General features: G+C 36.0%; 2 protein-coding genes across 2 annotated transcripts; both read right to left on the bottom strand.

Annotated features, from left to right (window-relative positions):
* Positions 1-1,369: 1,369 nt before the first annotated feature.
* Positions 1,370-7,043, bottom strand: drc8 (dynein regulatory complex subunit 8). Its single transcript, XM_014971751.2, has 7 exons — positions 7,022-7,043; positions 6,821-6,908; positions 6,351-6,423; positions 3,589-3,665; positions 1,969-2,011; positions 1,788-1,854; positions 1,370-1,667 (listed from the first exon to the last, which is right to left on the bottom strand). The coding sequence occupies exons 1-7, from the start codon at positions 7,041-7,043 to the stop codon at positions 1,549-1,551; spliced, it is 489 nt and encodes a 162-aa protein (XP_014827237.1). The 3' UTR covers positions 1,370-1,548.
* Positions 7,044-7,309: 266 nt separating this feature from the next.
* cgref1 (cell growth regulator with EF-hand domain 1) lies at positions 7,310-17,301 on the bottom strand. Its single transcript, XM_014971750.2, has 7 exons — positions 16,958-17,301; positions 15,629-15,725; positions 11,824-11,892; positions 10,605-10,678; positions 9,801-9,925; positions 9,520-9,621; positions 7,310-8,562 (listed from the first exon to the last, which is right to left on the bottom strand). The coding sequence occupies exons 1-7, from the start codon at positions 16,965-16,967 to the stop codon at positions 8,317-8,319; spliced, it is 723 nt and encodes a 240-aa protein (XP_014827236.2). The 5' UTR covers positions 16,968-17,301; the 3' UTR covers positions 7,310-8,316.
* Between the last annotated feature and the right edge of the window lie 9,480 nt (positions 17,302-26,781).

Here is a 26,781-nt window from a genome sequence, read left to right as displayed (position 1 = left end):
TCATTGCTTTGTTTTGTTATTTAATTATGACACATCACAGCTTCTTGATGATAGAGCAGCACAATGACATTTGTTATCTTCTCATCCTCGTGTAGCTAAATCATTTCATGCCGACTTTAACGTTAGTTTCACCATCGACTTGCTTTACCAACTCACCTCACCTTTAACCTTTGGATTAATGATAGTCCAGTACAAGATTCTGACTGTATGATCATCTTGACCACAGTTTCACTGTGTTTACACAACATTTTAAATGTAAATCTGTAATCTAATTACTTTAAAACAATCAGATGTTAATTTGTTGAAACTGTCACTGTGACAGTATGAGACGGATAAAGTCGAGCTCCTCTCTCAGTGCTAAGTAGAAACAACCAATCAGAGCCAGAAGGCGGGTCTTAGCGCTGTTAATCACCCCTCTGTGTGTCTGCTACTCAGCTTCTTCTTGACAGCAGAACCTGTTGTATATGCGAAGCTAGTTAGCATGGCCACCGATGATGGAGGATAAACGGTTTCCCTGTAATGGTAAGTTGTTTCTCTGGTATTAGCACACTGAGTAGCGAGTACAGGAGGGTGATTGACTGCACCAATAACTTCCTCCTGGCTCTGACTGGTTGTTTTTGGTCGGGAGAGATGCATTTCTTCAGACAGTAACAGCAGCTCCAGGAGGAGGTTGATCTTTTCAGATTGGCTGTCACAACATAAGGACAGTTTTAATAAATATGTGAAAACATTTATTTAAAATAAAGTTACATATTGAAGCTTTAATTGAAATCCTTAAAGCAGCATTATATCTGCTATAATATAAAATTATTACATCCATTACATGTTTTTTGATATCAAATATACAGACTAAAAAAGGATAAACAATTTTAAATGTACTCAGGAAAGGTAAAGTAAGGTAATTTTATTTAAATAGCACATTTTCAGCAACAAGGCAATTCAAAGAGCTAAAGCTTAGGACTTTCTGTCTTGACAGATTTTTAAAAGCCAAGATGCTCACTAACTTGTGACAATGACAGTTTGAAGGAACAAACACACCAGTAGATGTGGTAATAAAAGATAACCTGGTTATATTTCTCTGCCACTTCCTCATAAAGGAATGAGATCTTAGTTTAGCGACGCTGCAGCACTTTCTGACATTCATTAAAATGACTTTTAGCTGTAAGAAAGCAATAATGGAGCTTCACCCACTGAAGACTGAAGATGAGGTGGATGAGGCTTTTACTGTTTCGGCACTGCCTTTACTCTATATATGCTCCAACTACAGTGTTGAAAAGAACATTTCCACTGTAAAACAAGCTCACTGTAAAATGTTCTGCAGAGGTTGCAAGATGTCTTGCTATTTTAAGACCCAGTCTGTCTCCCAGCATCTATTTTGAGCCCACAGCCTCCGTCAAAGTGCAGCTCTGACCAACTCAGAAACTGAACACAGCCTGGATTATCTCCATATCATCAAGTCCAGTACACATTTACTGGCACAATATTATTTAATGAAATAGTGAGAAAAAGAATTATTTCTTAAGTTTTTCTAACACACAGTGACTCTTTCTACTTGGGAGCGTCAGCAGTGAGTTTGTTGATCAACTTGTCGTAATAAATGACGTTCTCCTTCCGATTGGTGTGTACTGTTAGCATCTCGTCCATCTCCTCTTGAGTGAAAGGCTCACCTGGTTAAAAAAAAAACACAAAAATGTGCAAAATGTTTTTCAATAAAAAATATACTAAGACTGAATCCACTCTCCATAACTAGTATTAGCTTCTGTTTCCTCTTGAAATTTTTGTTTTACCTTCCTCCATCATAAGCTTTGTCAGCTCTTCGGGTTTGAGGAAACCTTTCTGCTCTTTGTCGAGAACCTGGAAACAGTTTACAGGTTACTATTGTTGCTCGTGTGAAAATGTGAATTCTTGAGAAAGTTTCAAGAGCTGCTTCAGAGAAACAAACGGTGAGGAAGAAACAGCCAATTTCACCTTAAATGCCTGAAATATTTTGCTCCTGGGGATGGGAGGAAACCTAACAGACACAACAAAGCACCAGTTACTTTTCTGCAAATACGTCACACATGATTAGTAATACAGAGACTACACAGGAGTCATTCTGATTTACAATGAAAATTTAAAAATAACTTACAGCCAGGGCACTTACAGGGTGCATTCACACTGCAGCCTGAAGTGACCCAATTCCGATTTTTTGGCAATTCCGTTTTTTTTACCGGGGCCGTTCACACTGCCAGTAAATGCGACCTGTATGCGTTCTGCAGTGTAAACGGGCAAACGACCTGAAAGTGTCCCGCATGCGCAGTAGAGGGCGCAATAGCGTCAGCGTTCTCAGTGTTCTGCCAACCGCCATAAAAAGAAGAAGTGCTCAGTGTTTGCAGAAGTAAACATGGAGGCTAACGGTGGAGCAGCTTAGCTTACATATTTGAAGTTGTTGTCCGGCCGGAGTAGCATATTAACAACTTAATCCTCATATATTCCATTGTGGTTGTTGTTTTAATTCCCGCTTGCGCATATCAGGACGCAGAATAGTGAGATTTGTTGAGAAACAGTGACGTTCAGTTTGTATGAATGCGACCTGAACGTTAGGTCGCATTTGAATCGGATACGTATCGGATATGGGTCAGATTCGGAAAAGAATCCAACCTGTGCTGTTCACACTGCCATGAAAAGATCAGATACAGGTCGCATTACGTCAAAAAAAATCGGAATTGGGTCACTTCAGGCTGCAGTGTGAACGCACCTATAGTCTTCTTACATCATCAGCATCATTGTGGATTTAAAATATTCTCTTTATAAAAAGAATTGCTTGAAAACAAGGACTCTTACCTTTTAGGCTTTCTTTTATTTTATGTACTTTGTGTTTAGGTTTATTTTGTTCTACGTTATTTTGTGAATAAATGTTGCACATTTTAACGAAAAGACAAAACATGGATAGATGAACAATTATTTTAAGAGTTGTTCAGTGTGAAAATAGTTCCACAAATCTCTAACTATTCTAAAGTTTTTGAACTGCCAGATTACAGATCTAAGTTTAATTTTTATATACTTTACGGAATAAAAATAAAGTTTCTGACAAAGCTTCAAATATTAATGTTCACAGGTGATTAGTTCATGAGAATAACATTGAATCTAATTTTATGTAAGACATCTGGACAAGAGGAAATTTACTGTTTTGTGAAAAAATATGCATCCATCGTCTGTCTAAAGATCAGGCCAAGAAAGAGAAGCATTTAGATCATAAATCAGCTGTTTTTCTGTCACCTGAGACTGGAGGCTCAACATATACTTCTAAGAGTTTGTGAATAACCAATATAAACACTTGATAACAATAAATGCAATAGTAGATGGTGCAAAATTATTTAACATGAAAAATACTAATTGAAAAACACATTTGTGGAAGAAAAGCATTTTATCTGATGAACCTAATCACTGTCCATTCATAACAAAATAGATTTTTGTGTGTTGGCTGGTGATGGTGATTAAAAATAACTGTAATCGAGTTAATTATTAAGGAGTTTCATAGTATACAAACAAAAAATCTGCATCAAAATCTGAATGCTGGTGTCATGGAGCCAACATGAATTGTCTTACTTGTTCTCCAACAGGACTTTGGCCATAGCTGGCAGGAACTTATCTAGATGTACAGTTCCTGAGGAATTTTCTTCCACCTGGGTGGACAGAACAAGACACCTGGGTTTTACTCTTTAAACTTTACACCAGAACTTTTGCACATTAAAGGTCCACTATTACAGGTGCTGGTCATAAAATTAGAATATTGTGATAAAGTTCATTATTTTCCATAATGTCATGATAAAAATTAAATTGTCATATATTTTAGATTCATTGCACACCAACTGAAATATTTCAGGTCTTTTATTGTTTTAATTTTGATGATTTTGGCAAACAGCTCATGAAAACCCAAAATCCCTGTCTCAAAAAATTAGAATATTATGAAAAGGTTCTCTGAACGAGCAATAAAAATAATCATCTGAATCAACAAAGTAACTCTAAACACCTGAAAAAGATTCCTGAGGCCTTTAAAAACTCCCAGCCTGGTTCGTTACTCAAAACCGCAATCATGGGTCAGATTGCTGACCTGACTGCTGTCCAGAAGGCCATCACTGACATCCTCAAGCAAGAGGGAGAGAAACAGAAAGAAATTTCTGAACGAATCGGCTGTTTGCAGAGTGTTATATCAAGGCACCTCAGTGGGAAGGCAGTAGGAAGGAAAAAGTGTGGCAGAAAACGTTACACAACGAGAAGAGGTGACCGGACCCTGAGGAAGATTGTGGAGAAGGGCCGATTCCAGACCTTGGGGGAAGCAGTGGACTGAGTCTGGAGTAGAAACATCCAGAGCCACTGTGCACAGGCGTGTGCAGGAAATGGGCTACAGGTGCCGCATTCCCCAGGTCAAAGGTCAAGCCACTTTTGAACCAGAAACAGCGGCAGAAGCGCCTGACCTGGGCTACAGAGAAGCAGTACTTTGGACCACTGTTGTTCAGTGGTCCAAAGTACTTTTTTCGGATGAAAGCAAACTTTGCATGTCATTCGGAAATCAAAGTGCCAGACTCTGGAGGAAGACTGGGGAGAAGGAAATGCCAAAATGCCAGAAGTCCAGTGTCAAGTACCCACAGTCAGTGATGGTCTGGGTGCCATGTCAGCTGCTGGTGTTGGTCCACTGGGTTTTATCAAGGGCAGGATCAATGCAGCAGCTATCAGAAGATTTTGGAGCACTTCATGCTTCCATCTGCTGAAAAGTTTTATGGAGATGAAAATTTAATTTGGTCTGGAATCGGCCCTTCTCCACAATCTTCCTCAGGGTCCGGTCACCTCTTCTCGTTGTGCAGCGTTTTCTGCCACACTTTTTCCTTCCTACTGCCTTCCCACTGAGGTGCCTTGATATAACACTCTGCAAACAGCCGATTCGTTCAGAAATTTCTTTCTGTTTCTCACCCTCTTGCTTGAGGATGTCAGTGATGGCCTTCTGGACAGCAGTCAGGTCAGCAATCTGACCCATGATTGCGGTTTTGAGTAACGAACCAGGCTGGGAGTTTTTAAAGGCCTCAGGAATCTTTTTCAGGTGTTTAGAGTTACTTTGTTGATTCAGATGATTATTTTTATTGCTCGTTCAGAGAACCTTTTCATAATATTCTAATTTTTTGAGACAGGGATTTTGGGTTTTCATGAGCTGTTTGCCAAAATCATCAAAATTAAAACAATAAAAGACCTGAAATATTTCAGTTGGTGTGCAATGAATCTAAAATATATGACAATTTAATTTTTATCATGACATTATGGAAAATAATGAACTTTATCACAATATTCTAATTTTATGACCAGCACCTGTATGCTAATTTGGGTATTTCCTGCATCTAAAAACAATCCAAGAGCTAAACAATAACAACAAACACCCAATTGTTTTTTGGGGAATAAGTAAATATTCTTCTGGTATCTGCACAAGAGCCCCTGTTTCAAAAACCTCTAAGTTGTTGTGTCACAATCTGTTACCTAGGAATCTTAAATGCCTGAAGTGGAGCTCCGCCCACTTCATTTAAGACGCTAAGCTACCGCTGCTATGGCTTCTGGAAAAGGAAAATGTTTTTGTGCGGTCCATGCATTTCTCTCATTCATGGAGACAGAGCTGCCTGGCTTCATTTTATTTTTGCCTGCAATGTCCCTGCGATGCTGCCAAAGAAAGTTGTCGTTTGCTCAAATCATTTTAGGAAGAAGTCCTCTAACAACTACTAACATTACAGGACAGGATTTACCAAAAATACTTGGACTGAAGGAAAGTTCTGTTCCTGTTCGTCACAAACCTACAGATGATGGTGATGTAAGTACAAAATGGTGTTTTGTGTGTCTTGTATTGTTCAGCACAGACATGAGTCGTCAGTTAGCATAAGCTAACGCTGTGGTTGCTAAATGACGCCTTTCCTGGTCCTGACTGTGTCTCACGTTATGCTACAATATTTGCGCATTTACTAGCAGAATTGTAGTAAAGTTAAAACGATCGTTTATATTAAGAAGATACAATGCTTGGGAAAACATGTCGGACATTACCGACATTGTCTGATTTTTTTTTTCTACATGTTGAGAGAAGTGCTTCTCCTCTAACTTCGGGAATTTTAGAAAAATGCCGCATTTGAGGGGGAAAAAAACAACGTTTTTGTGCTGAATTACTGGCTTTTGGAACAAAGATGTAAAGTTGTACTACTGTGCTTCTGCTTGAAGCCATTTTCATACATCTGAGGTAAACACGTGAGTTGGGAGGGCGTGGCCAGCAGCTTCTCATTTACATAATCGTGATTAGTTAATTTGTGTATGAAAAGAGTAAACATAAAGACTGCTCTGACCTCGGCTATAAATTCCCGTATGTCTAGTTGAGTGGGGAAGCAGTCCAGAGAATACATAATGGTACCAATCTCCCTGGAAAACAGGCACATAATGAGAGTTAGAAAGAAGCATTATATCTGCTTAGCTTGATGCAGAAACTGCACTATTTTCTGACCTAGTTTGGTTGCAAGCTTTTTTTAAAATAGTTACCGACAAGGTAAAAAGGAGACCTACTTACTCTTTCTACCTTTAAGTCCAGAAGGTTTTCCAAACACTTAATTATCCCAATTTATACAGATTTGTTCTTACTGATGACAAAATGCTATCATTTCAGTCATAATCATCAAAACAAATAGAAATTAAATCTTAAATGTGTATCTGTTTCTAATGAATATGAGCTTCAATATTTAAATTGAATAACTGAAATACCATTTTATTATTATTAGTTATTTTTGTACTTTTTAATAATTGTACATTAATTATTACTTACCGGACGTCCACCATGTTTTTGGACTCGTAGTCAAACGGCTCGAAGGCGGCCGTTATCTTCCTGTGAATAGCCAAAATGTTTTCGTTTTCTGAAACAAACAGAGCCGAATAACGAAAGCTGTTGTTAATACACCTCTAACAAACTAAGCAGGTCCTGCGGTACTTCTAAATCTGTAGGTTGACTCCATTAAGCAGTACAAACCTTCACTTTCGTCCTCCGCCATCTTTCAGCTTGTTTTCCTGTTGCCTAGCAACCGAACGTTACCAGTTAATTCGGTTTGCGAGGTAACGTTAATGTCACAAAACGATTAAATAAATAAAGTGAAATATGAAAAACGTTTGAAACAATAATTTTTAAAAACGGTCCGTATAAGCTGCTTGGACTTTTATTTTAAAAATACTCGTAATCTTATATATTACTTTTTACTTATAAATGTTAACGATATTAACCAAAATATAAACACAATTAGACCATTAGGACACAAAGAAATAAAAGAAACATTTTTCTTTATTTTTAAGACAGTATATGCCTTTAAACTAGATTTAAAAAGTAAATAAATCATTTATAAATTCAGTTGATTTACAATTTACAAACATTTTCCCGCAAACATTTTGAATCAACTGCTAAAAAAAATTACAATTTCTGTTATTTCAACCGGTCATTCTGAATGCAATAACAAAGATGAGCATTTTCAGAAAATTTGTGTTGATTTAAATTATGGCACATCACCAGTGTATCTAAGCACACTGGATTTACTAAGCTAACTATATATCAAAGCAGTGTAAATAAATAAGTGTAAATAACAGTCTAATTGCACTCCTTGGGCATAATAGTTAAATACCAAACAGATAATAATAGCTCCAAACAATATCAAATCCCGTCAGATGTGGATTTTGATTTAGGGAATGTGACTCATTGACCATGACAAAAAGGCTTTTTGTTTTTTATTTTCCTATTTGCATTGTCAGAAATCATCTTTTGTCAGTTCGGTTAAGATATCTAAAATAAAGACATTGTCTTTGTCAGGGGAGTGAATGTGTTTTTGGTTGTATGCAAAGGAAAAACTGAAAACAAACTAATCCAGGATTCATTCATTCAACCACCACTTCAATTTTATCCGAAATAGAATATCTGTCAACATTAAGGATGTGAAAGAATATAAATAACTGACATATCTATATTTATTGTATTCTAACATGTGAGAACAAACTATTTTTGTGAAATATTTCTGCCAATCATAGCATTTTAATTTATGGAAAGCATTATGAGTTTAATTTAAAACCTCTACCTTTGTAAAAGCTGTGGGAATTACTTTATTCGTAGAAAGAATGTGACAGAAAGCCATTGAAGAGGCCCAGCATTTTAACATCCATTTGTTAAAATATGCTTAGAGACTCGTATAAAAAAAAATACAATTTACAGTGATAAATTTATAATTTATATTTTATCTTTAAAAGTTTTTTCTGCAGCAGGCTAAATGGTAAAGTGGTTAATATTTATATTTCTGGTTGTCCTTGATGCACAGGGTCATGGTGGGTTTCTGCTAGCACATTAGGAAGTTCTTGATCTTGATGTTCCTCTGATTGCTTTATGGGTTCGTCCTGAAGCGTCATTACGTCCAGTTGCTGCTCGCCTTTCTGCTCCATTGCTCCTGCATTCGACTCCACAGTAAATGTGTTTGATTGCATGTTCTCTTCTGCCAACTCCTGCTCTTGATGAGGAGTTTGGTTGTTGCTTGAGCCCTTTAAAGTAGATGGAGGTAAACAACGTCACTTCAAAAAATATTGTAAAAAAAAAATCTATCAATCAGGATGTAACAGTAAATCATTGGAGGAAATATCGAGGACATTAACAGCTGCTACAATTATTAGTATTTTAATCAGTTATATTAGTTTTTAAGTGAATGTTTGATTTTCTTTTGTTATGGTGACTCACTTTAGCTAGTTTAGCTACGTCGCTAGTGCTAATACTAAAGCTAAGCATGCTAGTAGCCTTTACTGGTCACACAGCAAAAAATAAAAATCTTATTTCAAGTAAGATTGAAAGTATTTGATGAAAAGGATACTCAAGTATCTTTTGACATTTAAACTTTAAAGTTGAATTAAATGTTGAAAGCTTACATAATAATTGTTGTATTTATTGTAGTATTCACAAATATTTGATACTTTTAAATATTTAAAAATTAAATATTTGATTTAATTTAAACTCATTTAAATTAAATATTTAAATATTCAATAAAATGAAAATAATTCACATGAATAATAAAATTAAAAAATAGCAAAATTAGGCAAAAGAAACATTTTCCAAATCAATTTCTTTCAATAAAACATATGAAGCTAATAAAACCTGCAGGTGTGTGTCTTGTGAATTTTTGTTTAAAACATGTTTATTCTTCATTCAGTGAAGTTTCTCACAGTGGACAGATTATCGATACTTCACACTAAAATTACTCAAGTGAAAAAGTACAGCCTTGTAAAAAGTAAATTTTTTCCACAAAGTCACTCAAGTAAATGTAACTGAATACATGTAACTAGTTACTACCCAACTCTGCTAATAATGCAGCTTCTAAAGACAATTAGAGGTAGTTTATTAAATATAGCAACTTTCAGATTTTTAAATAAAAAAAATATTACAGATGAAACAATGTGTGCATGTTACGTAAATTTTGCTAACAGTCACAGTTTATGCTGTCGGTGTACCTGTGTGTTAATAAATGAAGGCGACAGCAGCTCTGAAGGGTCCAGCAGGCCATCCTGGTTTAGATCCTGAGTTTGTAGTAAGAAATCCACCATGGACACCACCTGAACCCAGAAGGCACGAAAAGAAAAGACGTTTATAAAAAGCAGCCAAAGAACCCTGAAGGAGGTATTTACAAATACACACAAATACTACAGACTACTGCCTAAAAAACCCAAGAAATGTTAAGAAAGACTAGTGGCTTAAAAAACAACAACACACTGACTCAGTCACTTCAGCTTACATGCTCATTGGCCTCTGGTCCTAGTGCATGATGGGAGTTGTAGTCAGAGAGCAGCTTCATGATCTCCAAGCCATCCAAGAATCCGCTGCGATCATAATCGTAGAGACGAAACAGGAAGAACACCTCTGAAGCAAAACAGAGAAGACGCGTTGTAATACTAACGTTCATTTAAATTTCACTTTGAAAAAGTATTTAGAAAAAACTCATTTAACAAAAACAACTTTCTGTGCCAGGATGAGGTGGTTTTTGGCCATACTGAAATAAATTTATTTTGCAAAACTACAGTGGAAACACTTTTTCGCATCATGTGAGACATGATCAACAGCTGGATGTTACTACTGTTGAAAACAGCAAAGAAGACAACAGGAAGTGACAGGAGGATGATGGTTTGTTTTGACTTTTGAAACTCAGAAATATCCATGTTTTTTTTTTTTTCTGGGAAATTTCTGAGATCAATCGTAAAATTTCAGATTTTTTTTTTTTTTTGGGTGGAAAGTTACTCTTTTTGTAACTGCCCAAATACGATATCGTAGGATGGTGAAACAAAAAAATGTTAAAGTTGCTTCAGGTCCAATCAGTGATATAATGGGGAACAATCAAATCCATGACCAGAGAAATTTGATATGTTGCTTTTACTTCTTCAGTTAAATCACTAAAATAAGTTACCCTTTCAGTAATTCAGTGATTTATTGATCCATATGGATCAATAAATCCATACAGATTTATTGATCCATATGGATCAATAAATCCATACGGATCAATAAAACCTACTGCAAACAACAGTTTGCAGTAGGTTTCGTCTACCTTGCTCCCAGGAAGTGATGTCAGGACTTCCCTGGCTGTTGCGTAGACTTTGCTGAATGTAGCTCTGCAACGACCTGCGATTACAGAGTTTTACAAAACATCAGGTGGAAGATAAAAGATAAAAATAGAAAAAAAATTAACTGGTGAAATTATTATTAAAATAAAGATGTGAACTGGGAATATTCATATAATAATAATTAAAACAAAGTCTGGTGTTTCTCCTCCTGCAGTCCTTATCAGAGTTTGGCTCTGGCCACATCAGCAGCAGAAACCGAAGTCCAGAGTGACGAGACAGAATCTGCTCAGTCCACTGTAAAAAATTAAACACTGAGCCTGTGGGGTTTGTATAAGGCTGCAATAATTTCAGTTATTGATTAATGTATTGACTATTTGACAATCGATTAATCAGATAAAACCAGGTACTTTGTGCACATTTTTTATTTAAGCCTTTACAATATTACAATGGCAGATAAACAATTAAGTTCATAAAATGGCAATAAAATAGGCATTTTATTGCCTAAAATGCAATAACATAACATTCCTTCAGTGTATGCTTGATATTTTGGAGCAAAACATTCATCTAGACTGAAAAAAATAAATAAAATACTTCCTAGAATCAACATGTGAAAAGCCCAAGTCTTTTAACATCTTTCCTAATATCCTTTAATTTTTGTTTTATTTCATATTTTTGGATTAACCGATTAATAAATTAATAGCAAAAGGTGGTCAATAAGGGCTTTTTTCTCTTTTTTTACTGAATTTGTATCAGATGAAGCTAAAACTGCCACATGAATAGGAAAACATTTACAAAGAAGGACTTTTTAATCTTAAATGCAAAATATATAATTTTTTTGAACACTTTTAGCTTAATTACTCCTTTGAAAATGTTGAGCTCTCAGCAAATGTTTCTTGAGTCTGTATACTGCAGTTAAGTACTAAATTAGTTGACGATTAATTGATGATTAATCTGATTAATCGTTCCAGTCTAAGTTTTATGTTGTGTCAACATTAGAAAGCAATCTGACAAAAACAATGGCTGATGATTTTATTTTATGTTAGGTTTTGATTGCTAGCAATGATGTAAAACCTTAATAGTGCGACTGGAGAAAACGAGTGGTGATGTGGGCATAAACTTGAAATGGACTTTCTTAGAAAGCTAATTTCTGACTCGGAGTGAGGTCGCAGTTGATCAGCTGGGCCTCGATTGAAAGCTTCTCACCTGCGTTCCTCTTCTCCAGAGCCGAAGGGGTTGATCAGTCCTGGAGGGGGATGGACATCCGATTCTTTCCTGAAGGACGAACAAATGACAACAAAACAAAAACAGCACATTAAAGTAGATTTATGACGTGTTGAGTGTTATTTATTTTTAATCCAACTAGAGCACATGTGTCAAACTCAAGGCCCGTGGCCCACATGTGGCCTGCCAGGTCATTTTATGTGGCCCGCCCCAGCATTTTATAGGCCGATGATTGACTTAAAATAGGTTTTGAGCACGAATTGACTACAAACTACATCTCCCACAATGCATTCCGATTGTTACCAGCCAAACATTACGGCTTCTCGCCACTAGAGAGCAGCAGAGTCACCTCAAGCTGCTTATTGATTTTCCCAGCGAATAAAACTGAGACATCGACAAGCTAACATCAAAACGTCCAAGAAAAGAAAAATCGATTTACAAGTAAGACTGTGAATGAAGATGTGTGTGAATTGGTCTCAGGGCGGCAGGTAGCGCTAGACTTTTTTTTGTTATCCGTTATCTTGACAACATAAAAAAAAATATAAAAAAATAAAAATAAAAAAATTCGGTCATGTACTATTTTTATCCGTGAAATTACAATCATATTAACATCGGCTATTTAGTCGCATTTTATGCGGTTTAGTCAATGTTCACCGTGAATCCAGATCCCTTCACAGATTAAGCAGATAAATGTATCTACATTTTCTCGTAGTGACAAGAACCACTGACTGAGGCCCCAATAACTTTTATTAAATTAAATTAAGCGACTTCACTTAAATTAGCATCACTTCACCCGCTGGGGTCTGAACGCACATCCTCCTGGTCCCCATCTGCAGAAAAATCTGCAGTAATTCATCAGTCAGTTGGATCTGTCTGATCCAAACAGATCAACTGAACTTAGTGAGTGTTTTATCCTGCGCGGTCCGGTGTGCGCTTTTAGCAGGAATTTTTTTTTTTTTTTTTTTTTTTTGCGTGGTTTCACTTCTCCGAAACGGACAGATGTTACGTCTGCAGCTCCTCCAGAGCGCCGCTCTCCTGGGTAACGAGCACCAAGAAGGCTCCATTTCTTAAAGCCGCTGGATGAGTTACTTCCAGCGGTTTCTTTCTAATTCCGCAGTGGTTGAGCAGCGGACTGCGCATGTTACAGTCTAACTTTTGCATCGTCATTTATTTCCTCAAGATAAACTGCCGTTTCCTCAAATTGATTAACACAACGTTGCATTCTCTTTAGTTTTCTCTGGTCTGTAATGGAGACTTGAATTTAACTCGCCATTTCAACCAAAGGTTTGTAATGAGCTTCCTAGCCATTTTTTATTTGTAAGTATTGATTTTATTTTTTAGCCATTTAGCCAAGACTCTGTAGAACCATTTGTCTCTGCTAATGACATCTTCAATACATTTTTTGATCCCAGGCTTAGTTTATGGACTGAACAGACAGAAACAGTTAACATTATTTAATTTTGAGATGTTGATTTTATTTTTGAACAATTTTTTAATGGTTCAAAAATAAATTTTTTAATTGTAAGTATTGATTTTATTTTTGAACCATTTTTTATTTTGAAGTGTTTTTATTTTTGAACCCTTATTTATTGTAAAGTGTTGATTTTATTTTTGAACCCTTATTTATTTTGAAGTGTTGATATTATTTTTGAACCATTTTTTAATTGTGAAGTGTTGATTTTATTTTTGAAACCTTATTTATTGTAAAGTGTTGATATTATTTTTGAACCCATATTTATTTTGAAGTGTTGATTTTATTTTTGAACCCTTGTTTATTTTGAAGTGTTGATTGTCTGAAAGACCTTAGACATGAATTGCCCCATATGGGGATTGAACCGCTGACCTCAGCATTACCAGCACGGTGCTCTAACCTGCTGAGCTAACTCACCTACCTTACAAACTGTTGAGTTTCCATGGATTTAAGAACTTACATGATCTTACCACAATGAAGATTTGATAAAAGTGCTTATATTTTAATGTTTTCCAAAACAACATACATAATATTTTATTTTCCAGAGATTTTGTATTTTGAAGTGTTGTTATTTTTGAACCATTTTTAATTTTCAAGTGTTGATTGTATTTCAGAGATTTTTTATTTTATTTTAATGTGTTAATTTTATTTTTGAACCATTTTTTAGTTGTAAGTATTGATTTTATTGTATAGCCATTTAGCCAAGTCTCTGTAGAACCATTTGTCTCTGCTAATGTCATCTTCAATACAATTTTTTGATCCAGGCTTAGTTTATGGACTGTAATGTTAAATTAGGCACAAGTATAAGTCTGACAGTTTGTTCACTAAGTTACTGTGCTCTCTGAGAGGATCTGTGGTATTTGACATTGTTCCATGCTCGTTATTAGTCTCTAACAAAATGTGGATCATCTACCAGGAACACCACAAAGAGCATGAGTTTCTGTCGTGTAGTGGTTATCATGTTGGCTTTACATGCAAAAGGTCTCTGGTTCAAAACCAGACAGAAACAGATTTAGTATGTTCTATTCATCACAGGAGTTTACTCTGTGGTGTCATGGTCTGTACTCTGAATCCAGGCATCTGAGTGCAAACCTCAGTTGAAATTTTCATGCGTCGCATCTCACATCATCAACTTTGGAACCTCAAACTGAAACAAAGCAGAGAAGTTCAGTTCCTGTAGTGTAGTGGTTATCACGTTTGCTTTACACGGAAAAGGTCTCTGGTTCGAAACCAGACAGAAACGGTTTTTGTAGGTTATGCATCTCTTGTGGTGCAGTGAGACAACAAGAGCCTTCCTCTTTTGTGATGGTTCATTTGCCAATCGACTTCAATGTCGGCTTCTTTGAAATCGAAGTTACTTTACTTCAATTACCAATTGAAAGTTCTATGGCGTAATGCACATGTGTCAAACTCAAGGCCCGCGGGCCACATGTGGCCCCCCATCATTTTATAGGCCGATGATTGACTTAAAATAGGTTTTGAGCACAAATTGACTACAAACTACATTTCAACCAAAGGTTTGTAATGCGCTTCCTCACCAGACGCTCCAAAGCGTCCAGTCCATAATTCTTCAACTCGCTGTCAGCTCCCGGTCAGAAAGAGGCATTTAGTTCAGAGTCCATGAGATGATATTCAGAAAGGATTTTTTTTAATTAATTGATTTCAGTTGCCTCTGAGACTAAATATGTGACTTGTTTTTATTATTTGTTTGCTTACCTTTAAACACTGATTTAAATATTGTAATTTTTAAACTGAGCAGTAATTTTTACATCCATGGAAACTCAAATGTAATATTTAAAACTTCAATACATAAAATCAGTTATTTAACAATATGAGGTGTTTAATTTATTTTTAACATTGTATTTTATACATTTATGCTAGAGGTGCCCAAGTCTAGTTTTCCAGACCATCTGCAACTTTAGATGGATTCCTTCACTCACACACCTGGACCATCGACTCATTATAAGCCTCTACAGAACTGAATGAGGGAAGTCAACCTTTTGTCTGGTGTGTTTTAGCAGGGATGCACTCCTGATTTGTACCGTCAATGTGGCCCGTTGAGGGGGGCCAATATGCTGAAGTGGCCCTCGGTGAAATTGAGTTTGGCACCCCTGAACTAGAGAGTGTAACATGAACATCACCCAATATTTACCAAAAATAAATTATTTTTACCTAAACCAGGAATAGTTTACTCTGATTTAGTGTCAAACAGTGACAACATGAATCTAAACATCTACTGTCACCTGAACATGTTGTAGCTTAAATTTTAGCTTCAAATGTGATGAGTGAGGCTCCCTAATGGAGTAACTGGGTCACCTCTGAGTCCCAGGGAGACCCGGTGCTGCCAGGCTCAGGTTTATGAGGAAACACAGGGACAGAGCAGGTGGGACCAGCCGGTACCCCATGAGCAGACCTGAAAATACACAATGATGGGATCAAACAATCAGTGTAGTTTCCCCACACTGAATACTTTTACACTTCAAGATTTAATATGAAGTCTGATTTAAAAGGAAAACATTTTATACAGGAAACAAAACCAGATTTTTAAACTCATCTGCACAAATTGAAGGTCTCAAGTTCACATCTGCTGATTTTAGCTTTTTTTTCTTCTTGAAATTAGCAACCTACAAAAATCAAACATTCTGCTTTCACTTTTAAAATTATAGTTAAAAAGGTCAACTTTCAGCAAACAACACTACAATGGAAGCCATTTTTCTGTCTATCTTGCAGTAAAAATTAATGTTCTGCATCCCATAGTTCTGATAATTATTAGGTTTTATCTCATAAGTAAAACATGATCAAGTCATAAATACAGGATTCATTTATAAACTCTGTTCTCATTACAGAGGTGGAAATTGGCTTCCATAAAAATAAAAATCATTGCTTTCACTGAAAAGATACATTCTCAAAGCTATGATACAGTTCTACAAATTAAAAATGTTGTCTCAACATTTTTATTTCGGTTTTTGCATTACATTTAAACCCAAAAGTCAGTTTTCTTTGAGTCTTGTAAATCTTCAGACAGTTTTAGAGCCATTCAGATTTAACAAATACATTATTCTGAATCCTTATTTATAGTCACATCAAAGAGAAGCTATTAGCAGAAGAAAATTAGCTAATTTGCTGTGATGCATGAAAAAACCTGCAGATTTTATTCTCAGTTGAAGGGTAAGTAGGTCAAAATGAAAACTGCCCCTTTAAGATTAGTTATTGTTATACTTTGTTCTTAGAAATTCAATGTTTTATGGTCATTGCCTTCCAATTTTTCTCTTTATCAATAAGCATTGTACTATTCCAAACGAGGATCAACAACTAAAACACATTTTGTATTCCTTTACTAAAAGTTAGAGGGTTTATCAGTGTATTGTTCATATGTTTTTATTGTTTAAATCCCTGCAGCTTCCTCATACAGTCGATGCAGTTTGCTCCGTTTCGTTGCAGCATTATCTGCCACCGCAATTCACACGACGAGACAAACAGGTTCCTGAATGATGTCTGTCTTTAACATCAAACCTCCATCTCGGATAAATATTTAAGGTCTTGTTAAATCCCAGGATCCTTAGTAACCTGGAAACTAAATATTTAAATAACCTTGCAGTCGGTGAAATCAGTGCAGCAGCTCTGTAACCTACATACCGAGCCTACCTGAATGCATAGCTGGAGTGTTGACAGGAGAAACGCGTTGATTTCCGCAGGTTAAAGGTTCATTTCTGAAGAACACCTCTGGCCCGTCCCGCACCGCCCCGCCGGCTCTGCAGCACTGCGCCCTCCCCCGCTCTGGTCCCCGCTGCGGGTTTTGCTCCGTGGCAGGCTCCACGTGGAGGAGCCCGGTCTGTCTTTGTCCGGGATTTTCCTGCCACGCCACGTCCACGCACACAGTCACATTCCTCTAAGGGTGCGGACACACAAACCTGATATTTATTTATGTCATCCTGGGTCACTTCTCGACTTTCACTTCGTTTAAATGGGCGGAGCAGCAGTTCATTCGTGTGGGTGAAATGCTCTCAGCCGTTTGTTTTTGCAGCATATTTAGAGTTGTGATTAACGTGCAGTTTAAATCCAGAAAGCGCAGCGGCCTCTCCTGTATGGAAGACCAAAAATGCCAAAATGTAATAAATTAAATTCTTACTACAGAGGTGAGTAGAGTACCCACAATTGTACTGGAGGGTAGCACTACGAAATAACTAAGAAATGACTCAAGTAAGAGTAAAAATGTATTTGGTAAAAAGTCAAATCAAAATTTAAAAGAACAAACTGAAAAGAAATAACAAGTCATCAGTTCCAAACACAGCAGTAAGTTTGTCTCTGAATGGCTCAAAAAACCCAAAATGATGGGATTAAAATAGTTGAAGTCTAGACTTTAGTAAGATTAAGATGATGTGGGATTATTTTAAAACATTTTGCAATGTGGCTGAACGAAAACAAGAAGAGTTTCTCCCATATCCTTAAAGGTCGGACGATTACTTTTCCACACAGGGCCAGGTTAATAAAATCCTCATCTGAAAACTGGATTTACTTAGATTAAAATTACTGAATGTTTTCTGATCAATCCCTTTAAAATGGTTCAGTCCACACCTGGAAAATAAAGGGCAGAGCTACAATTCTACAATATGACCACAAGATGTCCCTGTAGCATTTCATTTAGCTCTAAGTATCATACTGCAATTCACGATATAGTTTTGTAGGAAATGTTGAATTGGCTACATGCAAATCTTTAAATGTTTAACATATTTTCATTAAATGCCACATCTTAGGAAGTACAAAGAGATTCAGTGACAAGTTTATAAAATATTTCCACCTAAAAAGAATTTCCAAAAGTTCAAATTATTTAGTTTTCCCAACCTTCAGTAAGACTTTGTTTTACCAAGTTATTGATAATGAAGTTAAGGACCAGAGACATACTTCAATGCCAACCCAGTTTAATCAGCCATCTTATCAGCTGCAGTAAAGATTATAAAGGCAACAACAAAGTGTTATTTACTTAATAGCAACATGAGTTCTTACGCCATAGAAACACGAGGATGTTTGTTTTTTTACTCATCCGGATAATTACAGATGAAACTACGCACACAAAAACAAACACAAGCTCACTTCCCACATCCAAACGAACGAGTCCTTAAGGTTTCAATACAGACAGAATAAACATGACAGAACACATTTGAGCAGAAGGAAGAATTCAACTTTTTAAAGTGTGGCCTCCTTGCTTGACTTTACAAAAAGTACATAACAGATCTTTCCAAAAATAACTAGAGCACGCATTGTGTTAATCTCAGTTTCAGAAAGATTTTTTTCTAACAGATGGCTAACTATGTTTACTTTAAATTTACAGAAGAATCTTCTCACACGCAACAGTACAGCTATTAATACACAAAAAGTATTTTTCCTTGCAGGTTGGCATAAGATTTCGAGGGTTTTTGACTTCAGATGTAATAAAAAAAAAATCATTGCATGATGTAAGGTTGCACATTTTAAGGAAATTAGCAATGAGAGACCATATTTTCAGTAATTACCATATTGCTTCATATTAAATGTGGCTGTACACACATTATTAAAAGTCAATGAAGAATGTGCGAGACCTTCCAGTTGCAGGATGAAAAGAAAAGCATTACACAGGAGGTCAAGCATCTCTGTTCGTGACTGCAGCCCCATGTTGACTCGTTATTTCACAGCTGGTCGGTGCACAAGCATCCGACCAACGGCCGCTTACAGGAAACGGGATTACGCTGCAATTATTCACATGGTTTACTGTCAAATATGAGTATGAGAGTAACATATCTGTATTCTTTTACGTCCTCCAACAGTATTAACTCCATATTTTATGCCTGGAGTTGTATTCACAGCATCGGGAGGGAAAATTACAAAAACAGACCAATTAATTACTCACGTTTAACAAATTTGTTCTTTAGCTGTTCATGTTTTCCTGCACATCAGCTTTACTGTTTTCAGAACAGTTGCACAAATTGGATAGCTTTGCAAAAGTATTCACTTCCCTTAAATTTTCCTACATATTATCATATTACGACAAATTTTATTGTATTTTATTGGGCTTGACCAACACAACACATTGCAAAATTGTGAATATGATACACGCTTTTCATAACTGATGTGTTTTGGTGTAAAAGTATGATGCACTTTGGTAATCCACCAAATGGTGTTTAATCAAAGTATTGACTCATAGTGGCAAATACAGCTTCACAGTCCAGATTTTTATTTGTAAAAATGTTTGAAAATCATTTCTTTCTTGCCTTCTGCCTTACAGTAATTCACTTTGTGTTGATTATATAAAGAAGTGAAGAGGTTTAATGGGCTTGAAAGGTGTTTTGTCTGTTTGACGGCCTGTATATAAGGTTAAAAAAATCTCCAAAAGTGCACAAAAGAAAAAAAAAACAAAGGTTTTCCCTAAAGGACCGTTTAGTGACACTGACTTTTCTGCACAGTGTCACAGAACTGCACGTCTTTGTTTTCTTAAGCATGCTCACACAGCCATGACGCTCACACATGTCCCAAACTGAGGACATCCCTCCATTGCATAACAGGGATTAGGCTCCTCTTTTTGGTGGCCCCTAATAGTGAAAACTGTGTGAGTCTATTTTTGACCTCTGGACCTCGGTGTCATTTCAGTGTACGCTCACTGCAGCAATTGGTACATGCCGTCCCAATCTGCATTCAGTGTGTGGGGCTCAAACTCTCTGAACGGACGCAACTCAAAGCTCGGCTGTCTGAAAACTGTCTTTGTGATTATTCCTCTTGCAAAATTTAATAGTTTAGATTCTTGTGAGATGGGTTTAGGAGCAGGTTTGGTGATCAGTTGGTAAAATGCAAACTGCAAAAATACAAAATCTTACCAAGTATTTTTGTCTATTATTTTATAGCACACTTGAAATCAGACGAAACTAATTTAGAAGTGACTTTTAAGCAATTTAAAGGAGCCTGGTTTTAGTCAATAATTCCTGAATTTTGAATGTAAAAAGTACTTGCTCTTTTGGCAGGTTCAGTAAATTAATCTGCAATGGGTCTAGTATTTTTTCATCCATATTAAGGAATTATTTACTTAAAAAAAGCTCTTATTTCTTCCTGCAAAGTCACTTCTACGTTAGTTTTGTCTGATTTCAAGTGTACTAAGATATTTGCACTAGAAACTAGACCAAAATACTTTTGTATTTTTTCAATGCAGAAACATCAAGAAGATTAAATTAAATGATGAGTTTGAGAAATATGATATGATGACATTTGCATATATTATTTTGTCTTTAAAATATGAACATGCATTTTGTATCTGACAATTGCGTTGTGTCGTAATTTTTAAAATCTGTAAAATGTTACACATGTTACAATCCTGTTATAAAATGTGAAGGTGTGTTTTACTTTTGTAGGAAATCTTTCCTACGTGTCACATATAGATTCTTGGTCAGAATCGCACAAGGAGGATATTTTTCTCTGCACACCAGTCTAAACACACTCATGTCTAAACACAGATGGAGGGCAGTTTCACATCATGAGCGTCTAATTGGAGACTTGTGTCAGAAAATGTTCTCAGGACATGGAGGGTTATTTTTGCAGGGGGGGCTCCAAAGAGTCAGGGCAAATTAACTGGAAGATTTCTTAATTGCAGCCACTCAGGAACATGACTTGGACATGCGTAAATGACATGTGGACTCAATGTTTTGAACTGGATAAAAAGTTCTGTTTCCATGAAGTCAATGGGCAGCTGTGAACTGCAACACAGTTACACATAAACGTATGGAAAGGTCAACTAGAAAGACTTGCACAAAAATACTTACATGGTCACATGGAAACACTTGTAAAACATGTTTCAGACAGTATGGAAGTAATTTAGCATCTTACAAGTTTATATGGGGCTCCAAAAGTGTCAAAAAGTATTCATACATGTTATTAAATATATAAGGTCAGAGATTTCTTCCTACCTGGAATTGATAAAGTTTAAAAACACATATGATCTTTTGTTTTGGAAATCCCATTTGTTTTAGGAAATAACGACTGCTTTTTGGCAGGAAGGTTACCTGAATGTATGTCTGGATCCCCATGTGTCCATTTTAACTCCTAAATGTAAAACTCTGACATTTTCAAAGAAATACAACTCAGCTTCCATTTATAGTGCATGTCTAGACATTTGCTAATAATTTTGGCACATTTAATGTATGAGCTATGGCATTCAAAAAGAGCCTAAAATTAGCCTTCTAAAGAAAATGTTAATTTTCCCAAACATTTGAACATTTCTAAAAGAAAAGTCCTTATGCTCTTGAAGGGTACCTGTTGTGCAAAATTTACATTTTGCTTGTTTTTCTTTTTGTTGTTTTTGTTTTGTTTGTTTGGTTTTTTTTTTTACATCCATTTGGGTCTCAACTGCTTCTGAAAACAAACCAAGCGGTTTTTTTTTTTTTTTTTTTTTTTTTTTTTTGTTAAGTACTCAGATGTTTATTTGTCAATAAGTTAATGTTTTTTGGTTTCTGGAAAATGAGCTGTTTAAAAAATCTCCAGAATGTTAAGTCACGATCAACGAGTACTGGGCCGTTACTTGGCAACCACAGTAAAGCTCCAGCACATTTGGTGAGCTGATTTTACTGCTGTTTGCGTTTTATAATGGTTGCTGGAAGAGACAAATGTCATGTTGTTGACTTTCCATCCAGAAACTATTCTAGTTGGTTGTGCAGGAGGTTCTACTTCTGCTTTTCAAAGCTGTATGGTTGTATAACTGTGCATCTATTTGCATCGATTTCATGTTTTGAAACTGAAGAATCTGGTACCTTTTAAAAATAAAACTGAAAATATTAAATGTTTAATGAAGTTAGTAATTTTCATAGCTAGTATAGTAGTCAAAGGTACTTTTATCACCATTGATAATTACATCCAAAAATATTAACTCATATACAGAATGCATGTATGCACACATGCACATATTTTTGGCATATTTACTACCCCATATATTCATAGTATTTTGCATTAAATGCAAAATGTGTGATGTTCTTCATTTCTTACTGCATATTTACTTCTGTTCACTTTTTCCTCATTCCAAAAGTACTAAAAAGAACACAGTAATGTATTTTTTATTATTACTGATTTCTTAATTCTCACAGTTTGTATCTGAACACAGGGATATTTTTTATTGTTGCAGTTTTTCCATCTCTGACAGAACAATGAACTGTAAATTATTCCAGAGAACTAAAGGAGAATCTCAGCACATCTGTCTGTGAACTGAACCACAAAACAAAGTGGGTCAAGCAGCAGGACAACAAGCTGATGGCACAATGCATCCTGCTGCAAAATGAGTAAAGAAGAATCAACTCAATGTTTTGGAAAGGAGTAGTCAAAGTCTTGACCTTAATCCAGCAGAAAAGTTGTGGAAAGGCATAAAGCGAGACATTTGGGGGAGAAAACCAGCAAACAAAACCCAGAACAAAATGTTCTGTACTCACCATTAAAGTCTGAAAATATTTAAATCTATGTAGAGCTTTGGAAAAAACTAAGAGCCCACTGCACTGAACCCCATTGAAAACCTCCTGGTTATTGAATATGAACTTGTTTTCTTTGCATTATTTGAGGTCTGAAAGCTCTGCATCTTCTCATTTTCTGTAAATAAATACAAAATTTTTGCTTCTAATTTCAGATAAGTTGTCAGAAGTTCATAGAATAAAAGAATAATGTTCATTTTACTCAAACATATACATATAAAAACTAAAACCAGAGAAACTGATAATCTTAAGTGGTCTATTAATTTTTTCCAGAGCAATGCAAAAAAAAAAAACTCTTACTGGAAGCTAATTTGGTAGAACATTTGGCTTCAGTTTAATTTTAGAACAGTTGGAAAAAGAGCTTCAATTTGCTGCAAACCTGACAAAAATGTTTGATGAATGAGCATAAATAAAGCTGCATATGATTAAAAATTGTGTGTCTTTGGTTTCTCTATTAACATTATAATTAAAAGTTCCTTTATTAGTTCAGATCCTGTGACTTACAAATTGTTAAGCTAACAAACGCCCCATGTAGTGGAGACATTCAGAAGCACTTTTATAGTGGAGACACTTCATTGAATAGAAGGAAAATATTTGCTCCATGTATTATTTTTATCCTTTAGACAGACTACCTATCACTGATAATAAATGGCAGAAAAACAAGTTAAATGAGAGTTCTATCTTTAGTACCTGCAGCATAAATTGACCATAACTAAGAATCAGCATCACTGATTGTTGCTCTGCAGACGAACTGCGGTCATTAAGCAGCCCGTTTGTAAAGGATGTGCTGCAGCTCACAGATATGCAGACACACAGGCATGTTAATCCCAACTGCAACAACATTTCTTCAGACTGGTCAACAGTTCTCAGAAAAAGAAACTCTGGAAACATTTCCATGGTGCATTTGTTAAAGAGCTCACAAAAATGGGCTTTAATGGATCCAAGAACTAATTTAAACGTGATTGGTTAGAGATTAAGTGAAAATGATGTAAAGCTGAATCAATGAAACAGAAAAACAAAGAGAGAAAGAAACAGAAGGTAAGAAATGGACATCATAAATAAAACCATAAAGGAATAAATGGATCAGCAGAAGCATGGTGGGGGTGACGAGTGTTTCCTGTGTAAACATGGAGGCTAATAAATGAACTAAACTAAGCTCAGCAGACTGAGAGATCAGGGGCAGAAACGCATCACAGAGGATTTATGAGGCAGAAACACAAACTAAAGATTATGTAAGATCAGACTGGCCTTTCTGTTATGAATTAATAAGTTTTGAGACATTTTAAGAAATACAGTTTCTTAAAACACTCATGTTACTATCTGCATTTTACAATGACTTCCTGTGATGGCATAAGAAAAAGTAGCGAATAAAAGAAAATGATAAAAGGCTTTCAAACTGTCTGAAAAGTGTGGTGGGCATTTACATTCCGTTCATTTTGATGCACATGAACTGCATTTCACAGCGCACCAGTTTTTATGCAGAAACCTTGAATGGTTTCTTAGTGGTTTTGTCCATAAGCAGGAACGGAGCAGACTGGACTTCTTGAGGAAGCTGAGATCCTTCAAGGTTTGCAGTAAGATGATGCAGTTAAGTATAACTATAAGAACTTATAAGTCTGTTGTTGAGAGCATCGTCTTTTCTCCCCTTATCTGTTGGGCAGCAGCATCAGAACCTAATTAGTAAAAAGAGTGTAATTTCATTTAGGTATAAACCAGATCCTCTGGAGACTTCAGATGTAGAGAACATCAGTGAACAAATCTCATAATGAATACCAAGAAATGGACGTTTTAGGGAGAAAGTTAAGTTCAAAGTTTGTTTAGGGTTTAAAACATTATCCCAAACTTTGATAATTTGATTGTATATACATTTTTAAATGAAAAACTACCACTGCAAATTGGTATATTTGTTTGCTAATGTACATTCAACAAATTTATCAAATTAACATTTGAGCTGATACATGAATTAGGCTCTTTCTACAAACTGCATGTTCATTTACAGCATGTATTCAGAGCTGTAAGTCAGAATGGATGTTACAGCGAGCGAGCCAGGAATCCGCACATTTAAAGTCACACAGGCACCTTCTATGTTTAGCAGAAGGAGTGGGCACATAATTAACCTTTAATTGTCGGGGTTCTGAGGTGGAAACACCAACAATTAAGCAGCTATTAATTTCTCATTTGGATCTGAGAGAAGGAGGAGGAGGAGTGAGAGAAGAAGAAAGATGGAAAAACAAATGGAGCCAGAGACATGAATGTTTGAGTCTTTGGAGGCTGAGAAACATTTTGAACATGGACGTTTAAAGATGAACCACAAACAGCACCAGAAAATACTGAATACTTTAAGTAACAGCACATTTAATCCACAGTTTGTAGCCTTTTTCAGTCTCAGTTAGCTTGTTTGGTAAAGCCTAACCTGTGCAATCAACCTAAGAAAAGTTTCAGATTTGACTTCAGGCTTATGCAGAGCAACAAGGAAGGTTTTCCTTTCAAATTTCCATTAAAATACGATCAATCAACATATTCCTTAGTTTTTCACTCTCACAATCCTCATTTTAGGGATGCAAGTTATCAATTAAACTATTAATTTAAAGTTGACTGATCTTATTGATCGACCAATCCAAAAGTAAGTCGGAAAGAATAAAATATGTGAAACACTTGATCAGAGGGGTGTTCGTACAGTAGTACTGTTTGTGGTTGCTCTTGAAGGAGTTTAAATTTGCTCTATGAAGTGCTTTAACCCACGGCTTCTCTCAAAATAAAACGTTTATGCATTTTTTTCTCCGTTATCTCCTCCGCTTTAATGTCATCCGATCGTGTAGCACTAGCACATCAGTCATTTTTGGTTGGTTGCTGAATGAGCGATTTTAGAGCGATAATTTCTCCCTTAACTATCATTAAGATACGTTTCGGAGTTTGTCCAGTGTTTAAATTTCAAAACAGAACCGCATAAAGTGCATTTTGTATCCCACATCGGTCTGTATTCTGACCGTTACTCTTTCCCGTTCTGGTCCGCCATCTTTGCTTCCGTGTCAACGGCCCTACAGGACTCTACGGTCATCCAGAAGCGGACGGCTCCGCTTCAGGATGACCAGTGGCGCCGTCTGCTGGTTGGCGGCCAAACTACAACACTGAAAGCAGATCTAAGCGGACGTTAAATATTAATAGACTGGAATTAAGTTTGATTTAATAAACCGTTAATCGACAATTAATCATAAGTGTGCTGTAAATTAGGGAAGAATGTCTTACGTTTCTCTTTTCTTGTCATTTATGAGAAGTCTGTAAAGAAAGTCAGGACTGACAGTGTGATAGTGATGAGTAAATATCCTAAAGCAAATAGGATGTGTTAGATTGCAGGGGTTGAGTGTGACAATAACGTAACTGTGCGTTCACCAACACCTGGTTTATAGCACCTGTTCTGGTTAAACATTAGAGAATCTGACCTCTGCTGCCCCATGTACATTAAATACACTCTTATTTTGATGTCGACAAATTATATCTGATGTTTAAAATAACCAAAACTTCACCAGACTCAGACACACACCTGCAGTTTTTGCTAAAGTTTTATATTGAAAGAAACTGACTTGAAAAAAAAATATTTTCCTGATTTTATTTTTTGTTACTTATATCAATTATTGTAATTTTTATCCTTAAAATTCCAAAATTTCCACTTAATTTTATATTTTGGTCTGTCTGATTAGGTAATTTTTAAATATTAAATGATTGATAATTTGATCAGTTACTGAATACTTGAGTAGACGTTTTACAAAGTACTTTGTAAAATTACTTGAGTAATTTCTTGGATGGTTACATTTTACTTGAGTAAAATGTGTTGTTGAAGTAGTACTACTGTTACTTGAATGCATATTTTTGGTTACTCTACCCACCTCTGATTACAGCCCTAATCCTAGCCCTCTGGCACAAACAGAAATATTTTGGCGCCCCCTCTAAGGCGGCGCCCCTATAATTCATACACACTTTTTGTTCCACGGTCAGAAACTA

Source organism: Poecilia mexicana, unplaced genomic scaffold (genome assembly GCF_051168715.1).
Source record: "Poecilia mexicana isolate PSO_F unplaced genomic scaffold, ASM5116871v1 scaffold_3, whole genome shotgun sequence".
Classification (NCBI taxonomy): domain Eukaryota; kingdom Metazoa; phylum Chordata; class Actinopteri; order Cyprinodontiformes; family Poeciliidae; genus Poecilia; species Poecilia mexicana.
Note: the sequence above shows the minus strand (reverse complement) of the source record. Positions and strands in the feature narration are given on the sequence as shown.

What these genes read in the sequence shown, in the direction of transcription:
- drc8 (XM_014971751.2), bottom strand. Translation starts at nt 7,043, where the DNA reads ATGGCGGAGGACGAAAGTGAAG. An exon ending in AAAAACATGGTGGACGTCCG is followed by an intron (nt 6,424 to 6,820) that starts GTAAGTAATAAT and finishes CCTGTTTTCCAG; the next exon opens with GGAGATTGGTACCATTATGT. An exon ending in AAAGCTTATGATGGAGGAAG is followed by an intron (nt 1,668 to 1,787) that starts GTAAAACAAAAA and finishes TTTTTTAACCAG; the next exon opens with GTGAGCCTTTCACTCAAGAG.
- cgref1 (XM_014971750.2), bottom strand. An exon ending in GACCAGAGGCCAATGAGCAT is followed by an intron (nt 9,622 to 9,800) that starts GTAAGCTGAAGT and finishes TTCTGGGTTCAG; the next exon opens with GTGGTGTCCATGGTGGATTT. An exon ending in CTTCATTTATTAACACACAG is followed by an intron (nt 8,563 to 9,519) that starts GTACACCGACAG and finishes TCTACTTTAAAG; the next exon opens with GGCTCAAGCAACAACCAAAC.